The sequence below is a fragment of the Syngnathoides biaculeatus genome, chromosome 17 (assembly GCF_019802595.1).
Source record: "Syngnathoides biaculeatus isolate LvHL_M chromosome 17, ASM1980259v1, whole genome shotgun sequence".
Lineage (NCBI taxonomy): Eukaryota > Metazoa > Chordata > Actinopteri > Syngnathiformes > Syngnathidae > Syngnathoides > Syngnathoides biaculeatus.
Window position 1 is genome coordinate 21,136,030 of NC_084656.1, and position 21,484 is coordinate 21,157,513.

Here is a 21,484-nt window from a genome sequence, read left to right on the forward strand (position 1 = left end):
TCTATCTATCTATCTATCTATCCCTCCCTCCTTGCCTCCCTCTATCTATATGAGCTCTCTCTTGATCTATCTATCTATCTATCTATCTATCTATCTATCTATCTATCTATCTATCTATCTATCTATCTATCTATCTATCTATCTATCTATCCCTCCTCTATCTATATGATTGCTCTCTCTTTATCACTCTCTCTTGATCTATCTATATATCTACTATCTATCTATCTATCTATCTATCTATCTATCTACTATCTATCTATCTATCTATCTATCTATCTATCTATCTATCCCCTTGCCTCCACTCTTCTATCTATATGATCGCTCTCTCGTTGATCTATCTATCTATCTATCTATCTATCTATCTATCTTCTATCTATCTATCTATCTATCTCTCTATCTATCTATCTATCTATCTATCTATCTATCTATCCCTCCCTCTCTAATGATGATCGCTCTCTCTTGATTCTATCTATCTATCTATCTATCTAATCTATCTATCTATCTATCTATCTATCTATCTATCTATCCCTCCCTCCTTGCCTCCCTCTATCTATCTATATGATCGCTCTCTCTTGATCTATCTATCTCTTATCTATCTATCTATCTATCTATCTATCTATCTATCTATCTAATCTATCTATCTATCTATCTATCTATCTATCTATCTATCTATCCTCCCGCTCTATATGATCGCTCTCCTCTTGATCTATCTATCTATCTATCTATCTATCTATCTATCTATCTATCTATCTATCTATCTATCCATCTATCTATCTTGGGCCTTAATTCCGACTATTATCTTGGTGACGAAATCGCCTCTTGAAGGATTTTTACTCGTTTTTTTAATCATTATTATTCAGGCACATGAACGCCCTTTTGGGGTCTGTAATTCGTCTTAATATTCCAAAAATATATGGCATTAATCGTCATTACGTATCCAACAACTGCACGGCCTTTTACTTTTGAGTTTAGTTCTTCTTACTAATCCAGCAACTATATCCCCGTTTTGATTGCCGTGGCGGTAACCAATTTTTTTTTTTTTTTTTTCGGGAGGACTTATTATTATTATCATTATTGTTATTATTAATTATTCCCCAGAGTGAATCGCCTCTTTGGATGCTTTACTTCTTATCCTGGGAGATAAATGTTCTTTTTCAATCTATGATGAGAGAAACTGAACATCCTTTCAGGGAATGTACTTTTTTTTTTTTTAAATTTTGGTCAAATGAATTGCTTTTTAGAGGTAATTTATAGATCTTCAAATTTTCTTTTTCAGCACTTTAATTCTTAGAATTGTTTATCCGGCAACCAAACGGAGTTTTGGCGGTTTTAACGTCTTATTCCGGCAAGTTCTTGGATGTTTTGGAGGGTGCTTTAGTTCTTATTATAAATCCAGCAACTCTCGGGTCTGCTTGCTGGCTTTCTTTCTTATTTTTACGCCAGAAACTAAAAGAGAAATACGGCCACCTGCGCATCCTCGTGAGGAAAATCCAAAGAAGCCCATTCGGCAGGCGCCGCACAGCCGCCCCTCCACGCCGGCCCTGCACGAGCACCGTCCCGTGATCGGGTCGCAGGCGGCGGACGACGAGCCAACGGGGTGACACGCGCACCTGGGTGGGGGTCAGAAGCGACGTCGGTCACGCCGTTCTCCAAACGACGATTCGCCGTCTCCTTTACCTCTCGCAACCCAAACCGCGTCGGAGGTTGAAGAAGCCTTCCTCGCAGCGGCCGCAGTCCCGCCCGGTCGCGTGCTCCAGGCACTCGCAGCTTCCCGTGTCGGCGTCGCACTCCGTGGCGTTGCCCGACGTTCCCGCGGGGTTGCAGTCGCACGCTGGAGACGACAACGACAACGTTTCTTGCGGCGGGATGAAGTGCGGCCCGAGGTGGGGGGACTTTTTGGGGTGGGGCTGCATCCGTCGAACCATCGCACAACTATTTATCCATCCATCCATTTTCTTCGCCGCTTATCCTCACGGGGGTCGCGAACAGTGCTGGAGCCTATCCCAGCTGTCAACGGGCAGGAGGCCAATCGCAGGGCACATTGAGACAAACAGCCGCACTCGCAATCACACCTACGGGCAATGTAGAGTGTCCAATTAATCAATTATTTATAATAATAAAATAATCTGACTGATCAAGTGACACCAGACCTTCAAAAAGCAACAGAAAAAAAGATTTTACCGCAATGTTATTTGACTTTTCTGCATGTCACTACATGTTGCTCGCATAGATACCGTACCATAATTTCCGGCCTATAAGACCCCGACTTTTTTCCACACGCCGTTTATGCGGCGATGGGGCTAATTTGCCCGTTTTTTCCAACGGCCACAAGGGGGCACTCGAGCGGAAAAGGTGAGAGTGAGACCGGTGGAATATATGCGCCGAGGAAGTGACTTTTACCCGTCCGGCGCGTTACTGCGTGTCTCGGGGATTTTTACCGGTATGTTTTGTTTTTTTAACCGGCCCTGTTAGCGCGGCGCTAGCGTGAGCGTTAGCGCAGTAGTGCCCCTGTTAGCGTTAGCGCGGCGGCGCTAGCGTTTAACTCTCTGTGTAACGTCAATGTGGGTACTTGCGGCTTTTACACAGGTGCGGCTTATGTATGTACCAAATAGTATTTCCTTTACAAATGTACGGGGTGAGACTTATAACCAGGTGCGCTCTGGAGGGGAATTACGGTAATAATAATTGTTCAAAGTTAGGAATTATGGTATGGTACTGGAATAGGAAATCGCGCACATTTCCGAGGCGTAAATTGGCCCCTGACTTACGCTTGCACTTGGGCCCGGGCGTGTGGCCGCGAGCGTCGCCGTAGTAACCAGGGCGGCAACGCTGGCATCGGTCGCCCTCGGTGTCGCCCGTGCACTTGAGGCAGCGGCCGGTCAGGCGGTCGCACACGCCCACCGCGTTCGGGTCGGCGTTGCCGCTGCAGTCGCACCTGGCGCACGGCCGCGCCGGCCCCGATCGCCCCAGCGGGTCGCCGTGGAAACCGTCCTCGCACAACTGGCAGCGGTTGCCTGCCGGCGGGAGGGCGGAGTCAGGCGGCGACGTGAGATCCGGTGACGCGGGGGGAGGGGAGGAGTCCGCTCACCCGTTTGTCCGGCGGGGCAGTCGGTGCAGACCACCTGATCGGTGGCGCCCGCCCGGACGCAGCCGCCGCCGCCGGGGCAAGGGCAAGGCCGGCAGTCGCCCGGCGTGCCCATCAAGGCGTTGCCGTAGTAACCGTCCACGCAGCGCTCGCAGGTCGGCCCGCCGGTGAAATCTGAGCACTCGCACTCCCCTGAAACGGCAACAAACAAGCAGCCGTCAATCTTTTGACGCGGAGTCCTTGAAACCGTCATCCAAATATGATAAAATATAATACAAATAATATAATATTAAAAATGAGAATTAAGGTTAACCCGTTCTTGGGAAACCAAGATGGCCTCCTTCCCGTTCCAAGTCCGAGCATCTTTCCCTGAAACCTGAAACTTTTGTACAATTCTGCTCGGATCGGGGATGACAGTGACCGATTTGGAAAAACACTGAAAACAATTTAATTTTTTTTTTTTTTTTTTTTTTTTTAATAAAACACACTTTTAAATGGTGATACTTCTCACAGTGTAATTACAGGGTAATAACAACATTCTTAAAATATGAGTTCAAACAACTAAAATAATTTTGCCAAACTTCAGATATAAAAATGTAGATTTGAGTGAAATTTATATCAAATAGACCACTGCACTTACAAGTTATACTTCAGAGTACACGAGTAATTTGTTTGTATATAATATATATATGTATATGAACGAGAGATCATGAAATATAAAAGTGAGCGAAAAATAAAAATGCGTAGCCTACAAGGCCAGTGTTACTGATAGGCCTAATCGTATTAACAGTCGTCAATTATATAATATTTGAGAAATTAACGTCCAACTTACCTGGTTCGGATACGCTCCCGGATATTTTTTTGCTCCTCGGCATATCGGAACGCCGGCAATTTCCCCGGGACGATCTTCATATTTTCGCCATACTGGCAAACGCGCAGACCGCTCGATAATGTACGCGTACGTATATCTATAAGTTATAAATATCCCGTAGTAAACGGAAAGCTTCTCTATGAAATGTTCACATCAAAGCGAAAATACCGACGAAATACCGCCAAAAATGCTGCCGGAAATCGGAACGTTGTCGTTAATATAAACATCAAATTTAATGCCAATGCGGCGGCACGTTGGCGCAGCCGGTAAAAGAGTTGGCCTCACAGTTCTGAGGTCCCCGGTTCAATCCCGGACCCGCTTGTGTGGAGTTTGCGTGTTCTCCCCGACCGTGCCTGCGTGGGTTTCCTCCGGGTGGGCACTCCGGTTTCCTCCCACATCCCAAAACCATGCAACAATAATTGGACACTCTAGGTGTGATTGTGAGTGCGGTTGTTAGGGTTACGGTTAGATGGGCCCCAGCACTCCCTGCGACCCTTGTCAGGATAAGCGACTAAGAAAACGGATGGATGGAATTATCCGACATTGTGGGGTGTGTTAGGAGTGATTTTTTTTTTTCTCAATTTTGTCTCCATGTGCCCTGCGATTGGCTGGCGACCATTACAGGGTGGACCCCGCTTCCTGCCCGTCGAAAGCTGGGATGGGCCCCAGTACTTACCGCGACCCTTGTGAGGATACGCGGGAAAGAAAATGGATGGATGGATGGATAAACTGCCCCAAGGTCTGATTGTGAGTGCGGCTGTTTGTCTCAATAAGGTTAGGGTTAGATGGGCCCCAGCACTCCCTCTGAGGCTTGTGAGGATAAGCGACTAAGAAAATGGATGGATGGAATTATCCGACATTGTGGGGTGTGTTAGGAGTGATTTTTTTTTTCCTCAATTTTGTCTCCATGTGCCCTGCGATTGGCTGGCAACCATTTCAGGGTGTACCCCGCCTCCTGCCCGTTGACAGCTGGGATAGGCTCCGGCGCTCCCCGCGACCCTCGTGAGGATAAGCGGTGAAGAAAATGGACGCATAGATGGACAGCAATGCCGTTTTCCGCGATCACGGCTGCGACTACTTTCACGACGAGCGTTGCCGATAGATGCCGACGGCCGGTCTTGGTCACAACCCCCCGAATTTTATCAACGGATTTCATCGTTTCACAAAAATGACATTTTCAGATGAAAAAACGCCACAAAAATTCTCATCCCTGAAGGATGGAAATGTGATGTTGATCGGTGACACCTGTGCCACGGGCTGTTTATGGTTTCTTCTAACTGTCCAGGATATACTGTACTGTACATACTTGCGAGAAAAAAAAACGGGCGAGTTTCCTCAGCCACGTTGAGGCGCCGAAAAAGTCACCCGGGGACGCGGAGGTGGCAGTTCCGGCCACCCGCCAGCCGAGGACGCCGCGTCCCTGACCCAAAATCCAGACGCGCTCTCCCCGAGAAAGACGAGCGAACTCGGCCGGGCCGTAATTGCTTGTGGGAAATACACAAACGTCGGGGAAAGAAAACAAAACAAACAAAAAAAAAAAACCTTCAAGGCGGGGAAGCGAGTCCCTCAAGCGAGCGGCGGCGAGATTAGCATTCCTATGAAGTCGTCTGGGAGGAAAAAAAAAACACAAAACAACAACAAAAAACATATTCAAATCCTGGAGACGTTTGCGTCCTTAAACATTTTCAAATATCCCGGGTTAATTATGCTTTTTTTCTTTTTTGCACGAGTTATTATGCAGCAGGAGTGGCTGAACATGATAAACGGCGTCGCCCGTGTAGGCGAGCGGGTTACCTAATTGCACGGGCCGCGAACGTGCCGCGCGGAGCGGCGCCGTTATTTACCGCCGCCGTCGCTTTTAATCCTACGTCTCGACGTGGGGATTGCCGCATTATTTATTCAAAGCCCCCAACGACGCGATATTAAACGCGGGGCGATATCGGGGAAGCGTTCGTCTGCTTAATATCGAGGATGCCAAAACTTTTTTTTTTTTTTGGGGGGGTGGGGGGTTGTCTTAACTGTCAGTGCTGTCTGCTCTAATAATCACAAGTTTACATTGTCCCCCCGCCCCCCACAAATGCAATAGAAAGGATTAAACGAGCATTTTATTCATTCCATCATTTTGTTTCTTTAGATTTATGGGGGGGGGGGGGTGTCGACTCACGTGACATGCGAAGAGGAAGCGGTCCCATTAAAAATGAATTTCCACGGCACAGAACTTTTTTGGCGGAGATTCTCGCGGGAACAAAAAAGGTGTTTTGGGGGCGTTCGTAAGTATTGACAGCCCTCAAAAGGCCTTTTAAATTGCTCGCGTAATGAAGTTTAAATACGCCCAAAGCGCTCGTTAAATTGTTGATAATAAGAACAACAATAAGAACGACGGGCACCCAAAAAGCACAATTTATTGCCACCATAAATTGAGATTTCAATCCAGGCAAAAATATGATTCGGCCGCTGAAAATGGTTATTAGAGATCATACGAATTAAAGACGCTCAATGACGACAGTAATAAGAATTAAAGCTCCCGTAAAAGAACATTTAATTCATGAGTTAAAACCCCAACCTAAAAGATCATTTAGTTGGAATAATAATAATAATAATGACAGTAATAAGAATTAAAGCTCCCTTAAAAGAACATTTAATTAATTAGTTAAAACCCCAACGTAAAAGACCATTTACTTGTAATAATAATAATAATAATGACAGTTATAAGAATTAAAGCTCCCTTAAAAGAACATTTAATTAATTAGCTAAAACCCCACCCTAAAAGACAATTTAGTTGTAATAATAATAATAATAATGACAGCAATAAGAATTAAAGCTCCCTTAAAAGAACATTTAATTAATTTCTTAGAACCCCAACCTAAAAGACCATTTAGTTGTAATAATAATAATAATAATAATAATAATAATAATGACAGTAATAAGAATTAAATCTTCCTTAAAAGAACATTTAATTAATTAGTTAAAACCCCAACCTAAAACACTAAATAACCTCAATAATAATAATAATAATAGATAATTAAAAACACCCCAAAATGGGATGTTGCGGTCAGAATTAAAGAGCATTAAATAAGATTTAATCTGTTAACAAAGCTGCAGAAAAGTATATTTTCACTGCTGGAATAATAAGTACTAAATAAGATTCATTATTTTTGGCTTTATTTATTATTCTGCCAACGACATCACCTTTCTGGGGGCTTTAATTGTTATTATTGTGGGAATTTAATGTGCTTTTTTTTCGGGTTATTAATATTCTGTTAAATACGTTGACGTACAACTTTTTTTTTTTTTATTTTTTGGTGACGGGGGGGAGACACTATCCTGCCCCCCCACCAAATTTTTTTACTGCCAGGCACTTCATCACTCGGATGAGTTTGAAGCTGTTATTCTAACCCCAAGCGACGCGACGGCTCCGCTTTAACAATTGCTTTGTGGATTTACGATTTTTTTTTTTTGCCAGGGGGGGGGGCGAAGAATCGTCTTTAAAAAAAAAAAAAAAAAACGCGGCAACGCCACGACATCGCCGCCGGCCGCCGTGCACCCCCGATGCGCCGTGATGACTTTAACGGCGGCGGGAACGTGCCGACTTTACTGAGCGTGAAGATGACTGAGCGGGATACGAGGCGGAGGAGGGGGGCCTTCCGATTACACCCCCCCCCCCCCACGTTGTCAATTTAATTCTCGTGCGTGCGTCATCCCGTGGTGGGCGGTGCGTTCGGGACCCGCATCTTCTGTGGGGATTTCCATCATCTGGACCGGTTCGCAATCACTATTTATTTGTGATTATGAAAAATAATTGCGCGGCCCAAACCCAATAAGAGGACGGAGACGTGCAGACGTTAGCCCGGAGGTTGAAATATGATTAAACAAAAAATAAAATAAAATAAAATAAAATATTCACAAATGCATCATCCGCAGGGCTAGCTAAGCTAACGAGGTCGGCTACGTGCTGGTGGTTTACGATTTATTGTGGTCTGTTGCCAAAATGCCAACGTTACGACACGGGTGTCAAACTCGAGGCCCGGGGGCCAGATCTGGCCCGCCGCATGATTTTATGTGGCCCGTGAAGTCATATCAACTTCCATGATTTTTGTTAAAATCTGCACCAAAATTTCAAATTGCCTTATCATACATGATAACGGTGAGATATTGCGAGGATTTGTGTGCGACCAAACATCATCACCACCCTTGATTTCTGATTCCCAAAGTAGTTCAAATACAGTACGATGAAGCGATTAAAGATTTTTATCCTTTCACAGTCATAACAGCTCTCCGAGGGGATCTGTAACTACAATGTGGCCAGGGAAAAAAACGAGTTTGACACCCCTGCGTTAGCAGAACGAGCTAATATCTAAGCTAACAAAGACAGTGCCGTGCTTCCGCTTTGTTTGGTGAAGTCGCTATTCGTGAAGCGAAAAAAATAAAACTAAAACGTCAAATTTGTGCTCCTCGTTGTAAATTTTTGTTTAGGATCTCTCGCACACTCTGAACAGAGAATTCCCCGCTCCACCTCCGCCCTCAGGTCCTCCCGACGGGAGCGGTCGCCCTCCTGCAGACTCATTAAAGAAGATCCCAGCGGAACGGCCGCATCGACCCGCGGGCCCGCCCGACCCGTACCGACCCCCTTCCCCGCACCCCCTCGCTGCTTTCCAGAGAGCTTTAGACTGGGCTCAGACGGTCTTGAATTCCCAGACTCTGAACCATAATGAGCGGTTCAGCTAGTTCGCTTTGCTGCAAACAAGATGTGGATTGACGGTCTCGCGGCGGATTGATCGAAAATTAGCCTCCTAGCGCTCGCCAGAGTTTTCATTTTTATATTCACCTCCTAAAGCCAATTTAACTGAGCAAAATAAAAAAAAAATTGCCAGGCGTGTCCATCACGACTTGACCTACAAAAATGTTTCAATCTGGGAATATTTTTAAAAATTCAGCCACCCACGGATGTTTCACTATGAATCGTGAAATTTAGTGAACACAGACATTTTCTATCATAAGTAGACCCACAAAAAAGTGTCGTGAAGTCACTCCAGAAAACAGACAGGAAGTCAACTATTTTTAGTTTGAAGTGATCGGACAAAGATTGTCTCATAAGCCCCCCCTGGTGGAATCTTAGGAAAATACAGTCCGCAAAACCAGATGGCCGTCGAAAATAAGTCTGCCATTTTGGTTTCAAGTGACCGGCACTAGATTTAGCGTGGCGCTTGCATTAACGCTGCGCTAGTGCGTTACTGTCATGTCTCAGTGATTTTTACCAGTACGTTTTGTTTTAACCGGCCCTGTTAGCCCGGTGCTAGCGTTACCGTGGCGCTTGCATTAGCGCTGCGCTAGTGTGTTACTGTTATGTCTCAGTGATTTTTACCGGTATGTTTTTTTTTTTTTTAACCGGCACTCTTTGCGCGGTGCTAGCGTTAGCGTGGCGCTTGCATCAGCACTGTGCTAGTGTGTTACTGTCATATCTCAGTGATTTTTACTAGTATGTTTTGTTTTAACCGGCCCTGTTAGTGGCGCTTGCATTAGCGCTGCGCTAGGGTGTTACTGTCATGTCTCAGGGATTTTTACCAGTATGTTTTGTTTTTTAACCGGCCCTGTTAACCCGGCGCTAGCGTTAGCGTGGCTCTTGCATTAGCACTGCGGTAGTGTGTTATTGTCGCGTCTCAGTGATTTTTACCAGTATGTTTTGTTTTAACCGGCCCTGTTAGCCTGGTGCTAGCGTTAGCGTGGCGCTTGCATTAGCACTGCGCTAGTATGTTATTGTCGCGTCTCAGTGATTTTTACCAATATGTTTTGTTTTAACCGGCCGTGTTAGCGCGGCGCTTGCATTAGCGCTGCGCTAGTATGTTACTGTCATATCTCAGTGATTTTTACCAGTATGTTTTGTTTTAACCAGCCCTGTTAGCGTGGCGCTTGCATTAGCGCTGCGCTAGGGTGTTACTGTCGTGTCTCAGTGATTTTTACCAGTATGTTTTGTTTTAACCGGCCCTGTTAGCTCAGCGCCAGCATTAGCGCGGTGCTAGCGTTAGCGTGCTGCTTACATTAGCCCTACGCTAGTGTGTTACTGTCGTGTCTCAGTGATTTTTACCGGTATGTTTTTATTTTTTAACCGGCCCTCTTTGCGCGGCGCTAGCGTTAGAGTGGCACTTGCATTAGCACTGCGCTAGTGTGTTACTGTCGCGTCTCAGTGATTTTTACCGGTATGTTTTGTTTTTTAAACCGGCCCTGTTAGCGCGGCGCGAGCCTTAGCATTAGCGTTAACACAGCGGCGCTAGTGTCAGCGCGAGCGTTAAACTCTCTGCGTAGTCGTTCTTTGTAAATATCTCGTGTTTCAACGGTGGGCACTTGCGGCTTTTACACGGCTGCGGCTTCCGTGTGTACCAAATGGTATTTCCTTCCCAAATGTACCGGGTGCGGCTTCTAACTAGGTGCGCTCCGTAGGCCGGGAATTAGGCAATGGCTCCCCGACGCTCCGATTTGTTTGCAGTCCTGCACTCATCCATCCACCAGTTGCCGCCTTCTGCTAACCACAAAAGCCCAAAACAAACAAATAAAATAAGATTGTTATAGTCCGGAGTTCAGCACGTGCTTGTTTGTCATGTTGGCATTTGTGCGGCTGTTTTGCGTGACTTAAATGTCACAAGTGCTGCAGTCTGGCGGAAGACGCCAAGAAACACAAGTTGGCTTTTTTTTTTTTTTTCGAGGGGCTCGTCGAGAAGCGAAAGCAGCGAAAATGAGAAGAGAGCGAAGAGAAGAGAAGAGCCCACCTGTCCCGTTGCATCAATTAACGTCCAAGAAAACATTCGGCTCATTTGCATGCCAGCCGGTGACTCAATGTTTACCTGTACAAGGGGCCTCCTCCCCCCCCCCCCCGACGCCCATTTAAATGCCATCCCTCCGATGCCGTCGGCGCGAAAAGCCGAGCGAGAACCCGACAAGACGGGGAAAGCGGGCCGCGGACGTCATCGGCGAGGGGCGGAAGGGGGGGAAGCCGCATCCGTCGCGATTTGATGTCCGATTGATTTCACTTCAGCCGCGAGAGGTTTCGTCTCGAAAACCGATCAGCGGAAGGGGACGCGTTTAATGCCTTGACGGAAGCGTCAAAAAAACGGCGGGATGAAATGGGCTCGTGCGGGATTCGGGGCAAAGTTGTAAAAATATCCGTCATCCTCCGTATTCAGGTGACTTTGCGACCACGAATGCAAGACGTACGTCCAGATTGTTGTCATTAAACGCGTGCAGGATTCGTGGAAAATTGCTAATATTCAGCACAAATACAAATCACGCCTCGTTTATGAATCATGCTTTGTTTTTATCCAACACCGTATAGAACCTCACATTTTGTAAGATCTAGTTTATGTATGACTTGACTGACTATTTTATTGAATTTTTCCCAAGAAATTTTCACACCTCCGCTCAGGTTTCATCTAAAACGGCGCACGACGCGACGGTCCGTTTCCCAGAATGCTCGCGCCGTGCAATGCGCGAGCGCCTCACGAAACGTATTCGTGTCTGCGACGGATAAATTGGATTTTGCGTTATTTCCTCGGGGAAATATCGCTTGGACTTTTATTCTTTAGTCCAAAATTTCTGCAACGGATTATTCGCGGGAAGCGAGGGTTCCGCCGTGCCGCGAAATAAAAATGCGACGGAGACAACGGGATCGCGTTCGCGCGGTTGGTCCCTCTGAGGGAAATGAAATTTCAAATTGAAGGCTGCGCGGTGTTTGAAAGGAAATTGCTCATTTGCAGCACAAATATTAATCAGGCCTTGTTTATTAACCCTGCCTTGTTGTTATGTAATACAGGGAACTAAAATGCAATGAAGACAAAAAGATTATTTTGGGAACGCGGTCGGCGCGGACACAAAGTTCACTCCGCAGGATTAAGGCGACATTGCTCATTTCCAGCACAAATATTAACCTTTCCAACGTGACCGCAAACACGCGGCGGGTGTGTTAATAAATCACGATTAGGAAGCTCCGACTTCCTGCCACAGAGACCGAATAAATTCCGCTCCCCAGATCGCGTTCCGGCTCCTCCCGTGATTACGCGCCGATTAGGATTCTGGGCGGAGGGAACTACAAGTCGGGGACGTCGTACCGAGTCTCTCGACAAAAAAAAAAAAAAAAAAAAAAATCACCCTTTTTTTTTATGCGGCGAAACAGACGCCCGGCGATGAGCCAGAATCGAGGCTAATTTTAGCTAGCGACTTTCCTCAGCCCGGCGCTAAAGGACACCCCGTGGGATTGGTGTAAAGAGCGACTCAAGAGGACACGAGGCACTCCATATTTAACAGCTCCTTCATCATTTGCATGCGTGCTACAAGAGGCACGCAAATATCTTCAAAGTGCCAGCGCGCGGCTATAGTTAGCTCGTTAGCTTTGTGCGCGAAAGAAGTCGGCAAAGTTTGAATTGAACTTTTGTTACAGCTGTGGCGACAAACAAAGCGACGACTCATTTGTCCTCTGCGAACGCCGTCGTTTGAAGTCAAATCTTCTGATTCCTTTCCTTTCGGCTCGTCCCGTTTTTCCGTCCAAGCCCATCTCGTGCATTTTCATCTCGAACACTCACTGTCCTCATGTCCTCCCTCACAACATCCGTCAACCTTTTCTTTGGTCTTCCTCTCGCTCTCTCTTCCTTGGTAGCTCCATCCTGACCATCCGCCTACCGATTTCCTCACTCTCTCGCCTCTGGACATGTCCGGACCATCCAAGTCTGCTCTCTCGAACCTTGTCTCCAAAACCTCCAACTTTGGCTGTCCCTCGAATGAACTCATTTCTAATCCTATCCAAGCAAGAACCTCAACATCTTCATTTCTGCCACCTCCAGTTCTGCTTCCTGCCACGGTCTCTAATCCGTCCATCGTGGCCGGTCTTACCGCTGTTTTCTAAACTTTGCCCTTCATCCTAGCCGAGACTCTTCTGTCACATAGAGCACCAGACACCTCCCGCCAACTGTTCCACCCCGCTTGGACCCGTTTCTTCACTTCCCTACCACACTCACCATTGCTCCCAAGTATTTGAAGTCGTCCACCCTCGCCATCTCTTCTCCCCGCAGCTTCACTCTTCCCCCTCCGCCCCTCTCATTCATGCAAGTAAAGTAAAATAAATGGCGGAATCAATAACATTCGAGACTTGGTATCGGCATGGATTTCGGACGGCAAGTTGGAGTTGGTCGAGTATCTAAACGTGGAGCCTGGCAACACCGTGTAGTGACCACAGTGTCGGGATCTCCGCAACACTGTCATCTATACATTACAGTACGTGACAGGTGAAAAGGGGGTTTAAAGCAAAATGGAGAAATGCGGCAAATAATTCAGATGTAGTGACTGAAACCAATAAACTGGAATATACTAGTCGTAATCTACTGTAAACAATGGACCTTTTCGACCTGTCACTCACTTGTACAATACTAGCCAATCAGATAGCTGCATTGTCTTAACCCCTGGCTTGACACGCCCCTCTCGCCACATTGTCCCACAAGCAATGCTGGTTGTCAGTAGCGGGCGCTTGGAAAAGTTAACGCTACGAAGAAAATGGTCCTCAGAACGTGCAATAGATAAAAAAAGATATCCTGCTACGTTACACAGTTGACGAAGTGTCTACGACTGATTAAGGCACGCGGAAGAGCGCACGTACGACTAAATGTGGACAATATCAACAAACACGAGGCTGTATGTTCGAAGGTAATTGAGGGAGAAGTATCTTCTCTGAGTTTGATTGAATTATTATTAGTGCAGGAGAACAACTTTCACTTTGTTAGCATACCACTGACCTGAAGAATGAAGTGTGTCATGTTTTATGCCGAAGAGTCGGGTTAGGGATACGTAAAAGCGACATGTCATGCAAGAGGAATGTCAATTTGCCTATTTGTATCCTATCAGACTTACAAGACAGAGCACTAGGTTCCATTACAAGCCAAGTCAAATGAATACACCCACTCACTTCTAAAGACTACAATCACACTACACACTACAATCTTAATTACGTGTACGTATCCTTGGGTAAAATAGTTGAGACCTATCTGTAGAACTCTCTTGGACAAGTGTGACGCATTTGGCAAAAATCATAACCCAATATTATCTGGAATACGCGGTAGAGAATCGACTTCAAACACGTTCTGTTCAATCGCCATTTTGGAAGCTTGCGGGACATGGTTAAGGCGGCGGAGCTCGAGATCGTCATCGGAAAGGTCCGTGCAAGGTCGAGCGAAAGCAGAGTTGAAGACGAAATAAGACGGTCCAATGGAGAAATTTAACAAAGAATCTGGAAACAAAATAAAACGGACTGTTGTAGTGAGACAATCGAGTTTATTTTTTGCCCCCCCAAAATCAAGAATTTGATGTGCCTGTCTCGCTGTTTTCATGAGCAAGTGTCCTGAACGGGTAACTCCTTCTTAATTGTAATTACATCCCGGAAGATTTGCATTTTCCGACCCGTCACACAGTCGCCGGTCCTGAAAGACGTCAAGAAAACGACGCCACGGGAGTGTTCAGGAAGTGCCGGGCGCCCGAGATGAAGCGAAGAGCAGGTGCAGCGAGGACGGAGGAAGATGAAAAAGAGCAAGAACAAGCCAGCGAGTGTTTCTGGAGGCGAAAAGAAGAAGAAGAAAAAAACCCTCCTGCGACATAAAGAGACGCACGGAACCTGCAAGCAAATGAGACGTCGTTGGCGGAGAGCTGGCAAACCGGTCTAATCAGGCGCTCGAGCCACGCGGTCAGAAAAAGAAACAAGCGGCGGGATTCCATTTCAAAAGAAATCTAATTAAATACAGGCTTTTTGTAATTCATCAAAATGAATTACTTTACACAATAAGCAATCGTTTTCCATTAAAAAAACGGGGTTGCGCTTCCGCTCAAGTCCTGTAGGTGTCGGGAACGCGCTTTCAAACCGTCGCCCCGACGGTCGAAAACTGAAGAATCAAGAAAAAAAGGGTCCTGCCTGCCTGTTTGAGGACAAGGAATGCTAACGCTAAAAGCGACAATAACCGCAAAGCGGTCCGATTCAAAGTCCCCGACGCTCGTGGAAAGCGACACGGGCGGCAGATGGGCAAACGACTCCAGTTTCAAAAGGTGTAGCCACGCGCAGCAGCGCACTTGCTAACGTGACTTTAAACATCGAGACAGGCCCATACGCCGTAGACGGGCGCAACTCCCTCGCTAACGTGGAATGAAAGCGACGCGGGCCCAAATAGATGCACGATTGCCTTCGTAAGATGTTAGCACAAAGACGGGCGCGCGAAGAGGAACGTCTCCCTCCGTAATATGGCGCGCAGGTGGACAAAGACATGCATTTTGGAACGTAGATAAACGGCAAAGAAAGGGACACATTTGCTCCATTACAGTGATACACATGTAAACAGGACAGAAGCGTACTGCTGCCACACCATTAAAAAAAAAAAGGTCACTATCACGTTATGACGTGATATGTTTCACGTTAAAATGTGGAAGTTTTATGTTATAACATGATGTGTTTCACGTTATAACGTGAATCATTTCGTGTCACGTTATTATGTTAAATGAATTGTTATAACATGAACTTGTTAAACCATGAAATTAACCATGTTATAACATGTAATTTATCACATTATAATATGAAACATATCACGGTAAAACCTTATAAGTTCTATGTTATAACCTGAAAAGTTGGCGTCGACTTGTTGCGACTCTGTGGTCATTCACATCCTTCCAAGGTGGCATAAAAGAAGACAGCTAGAACTGGACTCTTATTGAACGTTGCACAAAAAATGGATTTGATGAGGTTTTTTTAGGGAGTCGTGGTGTACCAGAAGATTGCCTCTTACACATGGAGCAAGAACATAGTAGAACCGGAAATAATTGCCTTTTGGGGGGCGGGGTGAAGACAGGTGAAATTTCATTATTATTTACTATATCATGAAACTAATCTACATTATGACATGAAATGAATTACGTTCTAATGTGAAACCTTTCATGTTAGAACATGAAACTTTTCATGTTATAACAGTCACTCAGAGCCGCAAACAGAAAAGTGCCATTGAATATGTTTCACGTTATAACATGAAACGAATCACGTTATAAGCTAGAGCATATCATGTAATAACGTGAAAGTCTCACACTGTAACATGAAATGAATTACGTTATAACGTGAAACTTTTTACGTTGTGACATGAAACTTTTCATGTTCTAACAAACTATTGACGTTATAACATCAAATGATTCACATTATAACGTAATTAACCATATTATACAGTGAAACACATCACGTTATAACTATTTAATATTTGTTGGGGTTCGGCAGGAATACGCTTCCGTAAAACAGAGCACAGACCCCCAGTTGTAACATTGCATAAGGGACACAGGCGCATATTGACCGGTTGATGCTAATGCTAACATTTACGTCACTCAGAGCGCACAAACAGAAAAGTGCCATTGAATATGTTCCACGTTATAACATGAAACGAATCACGTTATAACCTAGAGCATATCATGTTATAACATGAAAGTTTCACACAATAAGATGAAACGTTATAATGTGAAACTTTTTACGTTGTGCCAAGCTTTTCGTGTTATAACGTGAAAGTTATATCAAATCATTCACATTACAACATGTAATTAATCACATTATAACGTGAAACATATCACGTTACAACATGAAATATCCACATTATAATGCGAAACATCACGTTATAACGTGATAGCGACCCCCAGTCGTAACATTGCGTAAGGGACACAGACGCATACCGACCGGTTGACGCTAATGCTAACATTTACGTCACCCAGAGCGCACAAACAGAAAAGTGCCATCGAATATGTTTCACGTCGTTGTCATCAACTTTAATCCCCCCCCGATTAATTAATCAAAATGGAAAACACAGCGCAAGGGACACCCGCAGGCGAAGAATGGCGGGGCGTGCTACCTGGGTCGAGATTGAGGAAGGATGCAAGTCTGCTTTCTAAAGATGCGACTTTACTCCCCCACTTTCTCCACTTGTGAGACTGCGTGGAGGACGCTGGGGGGGGGGGGGGTGGGGGGCGTGCGGCGGGGGAGGCCCCTCGCACGCATGTCAATATAAATAAATAAACTTGGCGTGTTTGTGCCACCCAGCAGCTGCCGCTTCACTATTTCACGGGACGTCGCCTGCGGGAAGTGAATCAGAAAGCCCACAAATGGGAGCCCCCCCCCCCAAAAAAAGAGATTTTTGTTGTGAATTATGCAATGAAAAAAAAAAAAGTAGGATTATATTTAGGGTTACCAGGGTTCAAAGGAATAGCGTCCCGACGCACCCCGAAAGAAGAATAATTTAAAAAAAATTAATAATTAGTTTAGATCCGTCAGATATGTGTAAAAGTAACTGATTATTCATATCGATTTGTGGGAAAATATTAAACGTTTCGACACACGAGGTTTCCAACTAACAGTGATGATATACGCAACTGGCCCTGTGTTTTATTGTCATCATATTTTTAAAAACAACTTGAATTTTAAATCACGAGTCGTGCAAAATTGTGGCACAAATATTTTTGTATCCAACTACTGCTCAATTTATGTCACGAAGGGACACGACAGTACAGAACATCAGTCACTCACATTTGAAAAATCTACGCGTGTTGTCAGTCATGCCCGCAGATAAATAGTTGTGTTCTGTTTCGTAATTATGAGCGTACCCCTTTAAGAGCGGTGGGGGGCGGTGCCAGCATAAAATACGAAGTAGAAGTAGGCTGAGCAGCAGCTCATTGTTAGAGACTGTGCGCTTCCGTGTTAAAAAAAAAAAAAAAAACGAGACGTCAGGTTGTGGTTCACTGCGCTGGATCGGTTTTCACGTGCGCTCAGAGTGCGCAATTGCGCAGTTGCAGGTCAAGATTACACAAAATAAGCGACACGTATTGATTACTTACCGTTTTTTGCTATCACTAATAAAGCGTGTGCTCGTTTTATCTTACGTGCTTATGAGAGGGTCGGTTACCGGTTTCCGGATTGCAGGTCCCGTGCCGGTGGCAGTCGCAACGGACGCACGGCGAGAAGGATCCGCCGCCCGGGACCTCCCGCGTGAATCCGGGCGCGCAGCGCTCGCAGAAGCGGCCGACGAAGCCGACGGGACAGCTGCAGCTCTCCACCCAGGGGGCGGGGGGCGCCGCTTCGTCGTCGGCGGGCGACGCGGAGGCCAGGCGGACCCTCGAGAGCTGCGACGTGTCTGCGGATTCGAGACGAGGGGATTGCACTTTACCTTTAAATGTGACTTCAAAGGGACACTATAGAAAATCCGTCCACTCGTTGGAGGTCGCGCGGCGCCGAACGCCGGCCACTCATCTTCCCGCGCCGCCGCCAAAATGTTCCCAAAGCGCCATAACGATTTTCAACTTTTGCCCCCCCCCCCCCCCCCCAAAGTCGCTTTCAGGCAGATGCGTCAATCCGGCTGAAACTTTTATGCAAAAATTCCATCAAGGCCTCTTCCCCCCCCCCCACTCCTCTCATCCGGCACCTTTTCTCCTTAACATTTAAAACATTTTTCATCATTTTTTTTTTTTGAACTCTCAGAGAGAGAGAGAGCGAGAGAGACCTGTCGTTATTTTAACGACAGTAAAATCTGACGGCTTTGAGTTTAACATCCCACTTAATCCAAATTGAAAATCGGAATCTGACGGCGAGACCGATTGATGGGAGAAGCGCGTCAAATATTTTTTAATTAAGCCAAAATTCCCGGCGCCGGAAACGACGGTAATTGCGCAACTTTCGACTCGCTCCCCTTGCTCGGCTATTAAAAACTCCGGCGGTAGAGGCCAGAGGCCAAGGCGTGCCGCGGAGGAGGACAGTTCCGAGCCCGTCTTATTATCCCCGCCGCGCCGCAAATGAATCCGGCTTTCATTAAAAACGGACGGGATGTCGGCGCGGCGGCTCGTTAGGAGCGGTCACGGTCCGTCTTCCTCGCCCGCGTCGCTCTCATTACGCCGCCGGCGGAACGGGACGGACTGAGCGCACGTCGCCGCCCGCCCGGGCGGAGGGGAACGCCCGAGGATCCGTCGTGTGAAAAACGAACAGTGAGGTTGTCACCACACAGTTTTCTCGCTGTCTTTTAATACCGTGGTGGTGGTGGTGGGGGGGGGGGGGGGGGGGTGTAACAGCTCCTGGGAATTTGTCCCCATGCAGGAACATTACATGGAGGCTCAAAGGCAGTTAGTCATTTTTTTTTTCCTTTTAATCATACATACATCATAATTTTGCATTTTGTAAAAACATCCGCTAATGACATAATCAAACGAGATGTAAAGAATTAACAATATAGCCGCATTTTTTTTCTTCCCCAAATTCAATGGATGTTGTGCCGCTCCTTCTGTTGTGTGCGCCTTTGGCCACTCGGGGGCAGTATAATGCAGTACGTGGAGATGGTCACGGCGACTCAGAAAATTGCGGTAATAGCGGTCGTTCTTTGCAGAAGATAAAGATGATATTTGTATCTGTGTTTATGTAATAGGCTTATAACACGGCTAATATTCATTTAGCACATTAATGGAAATTTGAATATGTTGAATATGATTTTAAGCTATGCAGGAACTAACGTCCTGCAGGCCATTTTTATGTCGACTAATTAGCAATCAGCTGGTAAAGCGTCGGCCTCCACATCCGAGGACCCGGGTTCGATCCCGGACCCGCCTGTTTGGAGTTTGCATGTTCTCCCCGTCTGTGCCTGCGTGGGTTTTTCTCCGGGTGGGCCCTCCGGTTTCCTCCCGCATCCCCAAAATACGCAACGTTAATTGGAAACTAAATTGCCCATAGGTGTGATTGTGAGTGAGTCTGTTTGTCTCCATGTGACCTACGATTGGCCGGCGACCAGTTCGGGGTGTGCCCCGCCTCCTGCCCGTTGACAGCTGGGATAGGCTCCGGCACTCCCCGCGACCCTCGTGAGGATAAGCGGCGAAGAAAACGGATGGATGGATGCGGAGGACCCACAAAAGTCTTACAAAGCCTTGCTAAAAAGTCAACGTATTTTGATTCGATGCGGGAAAATTGTGCCAGTGACGAGTTTTTATAAAACCTAAACTTTTATTAAATCTTTAAAATTGAATTCATCCCCAAGAGACATTTTTAGTTAGCATCGACGGCAATCACACAAAACGGTGTCAAGAAATTCTGCCCATATGGACACAGGAAGTCAGCCATCTTGGTTGGATGCGGCCATTTTTTAAGGCGACCTCGGCTGTTTGAGATTTTGTCAGATTGCCACTGGACCAAATATGAATTTTTGGACTTACATACATACGCTAATCAGGCAGGTGATGCTAACGCTAGAAGTGAAAAATGTACATTTTGTAATTGTGCGAGGGCGGAGCCTGACTAAAAATGGATAACCCGCCCATAAAACATAACTTTCCAATAAATATATAAAATAAGAAAATGGATGGATGGATGGATATTAGCAATTAAGCTGTTTCTTTAACCAATCAGCGTTGAAATTTGTCCGCAACGACGCTAGCATCTTTCTGCCCCCTGATTGGTCGGTTGAAGCAAAACATCTTACGGATTTAGGAAGTGGCGTCCGGTATGTCCCAGGTACCGAAAGGTACCCCAAGCTAGGACCTGATACCGATTCACACAATCAGTTAATTATGACCATCGTGTTTTCCGGAACAACGAGCGACAAATATTACACAAAAACAAAAGTGAGGCAAAACGGCACAAAGAAACAAAAGAAAAGCATTTCAAGAATGAGCGGGAAACATTTGGGAATAAATGTCCTCATTTTTCTTCTTTTTTTTTTGCACTGGGTACGGCTCGACGTGTTCCGCGCTTTAACATTTCATACTCGAATCCTTTTCCGCCGCATTCCAATTATTGATGAGCACGTGACAGACGTCGCCTCCGCGAGGAAATGTCCCGAAAAAAAAAAAAAAAAAATAGAAGGGAATTCTTCCCTACCGTCGAGCAACGAGCGTGAAATGCCATCTTCCAGGTTTCTAATATGGGTTATGTCCATAATTTTTACTCCATGACGCTTCAGAAAAGTCCAGGTCATGTCTTTGACAGCCACGACAGCGCGTTAAGAAATCGAAAGTCCACATCCGAAAGCCTACATACTGGATTATATTAAAACAAAATCGGCTTTTATAGATAACACAAGTTGCTTTAAATTAAAACATATTTTGCCAAAAATACTCAAAATACCGTAATTCCTGGCCTACAGAGCGCACCTGGTTATAAGCCTCAGTACACAGAAAGAGTTAACGCTAGCGCGGCCCTAGCGTAAAACTCTTTCTGTGTACCGAGGCTTATAACCAGGTGCGCTAACGCTAGCGCCGCACTAACGCTAGCGCCGCATCACTGCATAAACCGCAGGGTTGAAAGCGTGTGAAAAAAGTCGCGGCTAACATGCCCCCCCCCCCTATTGCCGGCCTACAGAGCGCAACTGGTTATAAGCCTCAGTACACAGAAAGAGTTAACGCTAGCGCGGCCCTAGCGTAAAACTCTTTCTGTGTACCGAGGCTTATAACCAGGTGCGCTAACACTAGCGCCGCACTAACGCATAAACCGCATGATTCAAAGCGTGTGAAAAAAGTCA

At 45.9% G+C, this 21,484-nt stretch overlaps 1 protein-coding gene across 2 annotated transcripts in view; it reads right to left on the reverse strand.

The window, feature by feature from the left end:
* lamc3 (laminin, gamma 3) overlaps positions 1 to 21,484 on the reverse strand; it is an 89,262-nt gene that overhangs the window by 14,623 nt on the left and 53,155 nt on the right. For both annotated transcript variants that reach the window (XR_009792375.1, XM_061802243.1), the window contains exons 12-16: positions 17,897 to 18,124; positions 3,089 to 3,277; positions 2,769 to 3,014; positions 1,678 to 1,831; positions 1,468 to 1,610 (exon numbers count right to left, since the gene is read on the reverse strand). Coding sequence is in view for 1 of the 2 variants with exons in the window: in XM_061802243.1 (XP_061658227.1) it covers positions 1,468 to 1,610; positions 1,678 to 1,831; positions 2,769 to 3,014; positions 3,089 to 3,277; positions 17,897 to 18,124 (960 nt within the window). In the remaining variant the exon portion in view is untranslated. The remainder of the gene's footprint in view (positions 1 to 1,467; positions 1,611 to 1,677; positions 1,832 to 2,768; positions 3,015 to 3,088; positions 3,278 to 17,896; positions 18,125 to 21,484) is intronic.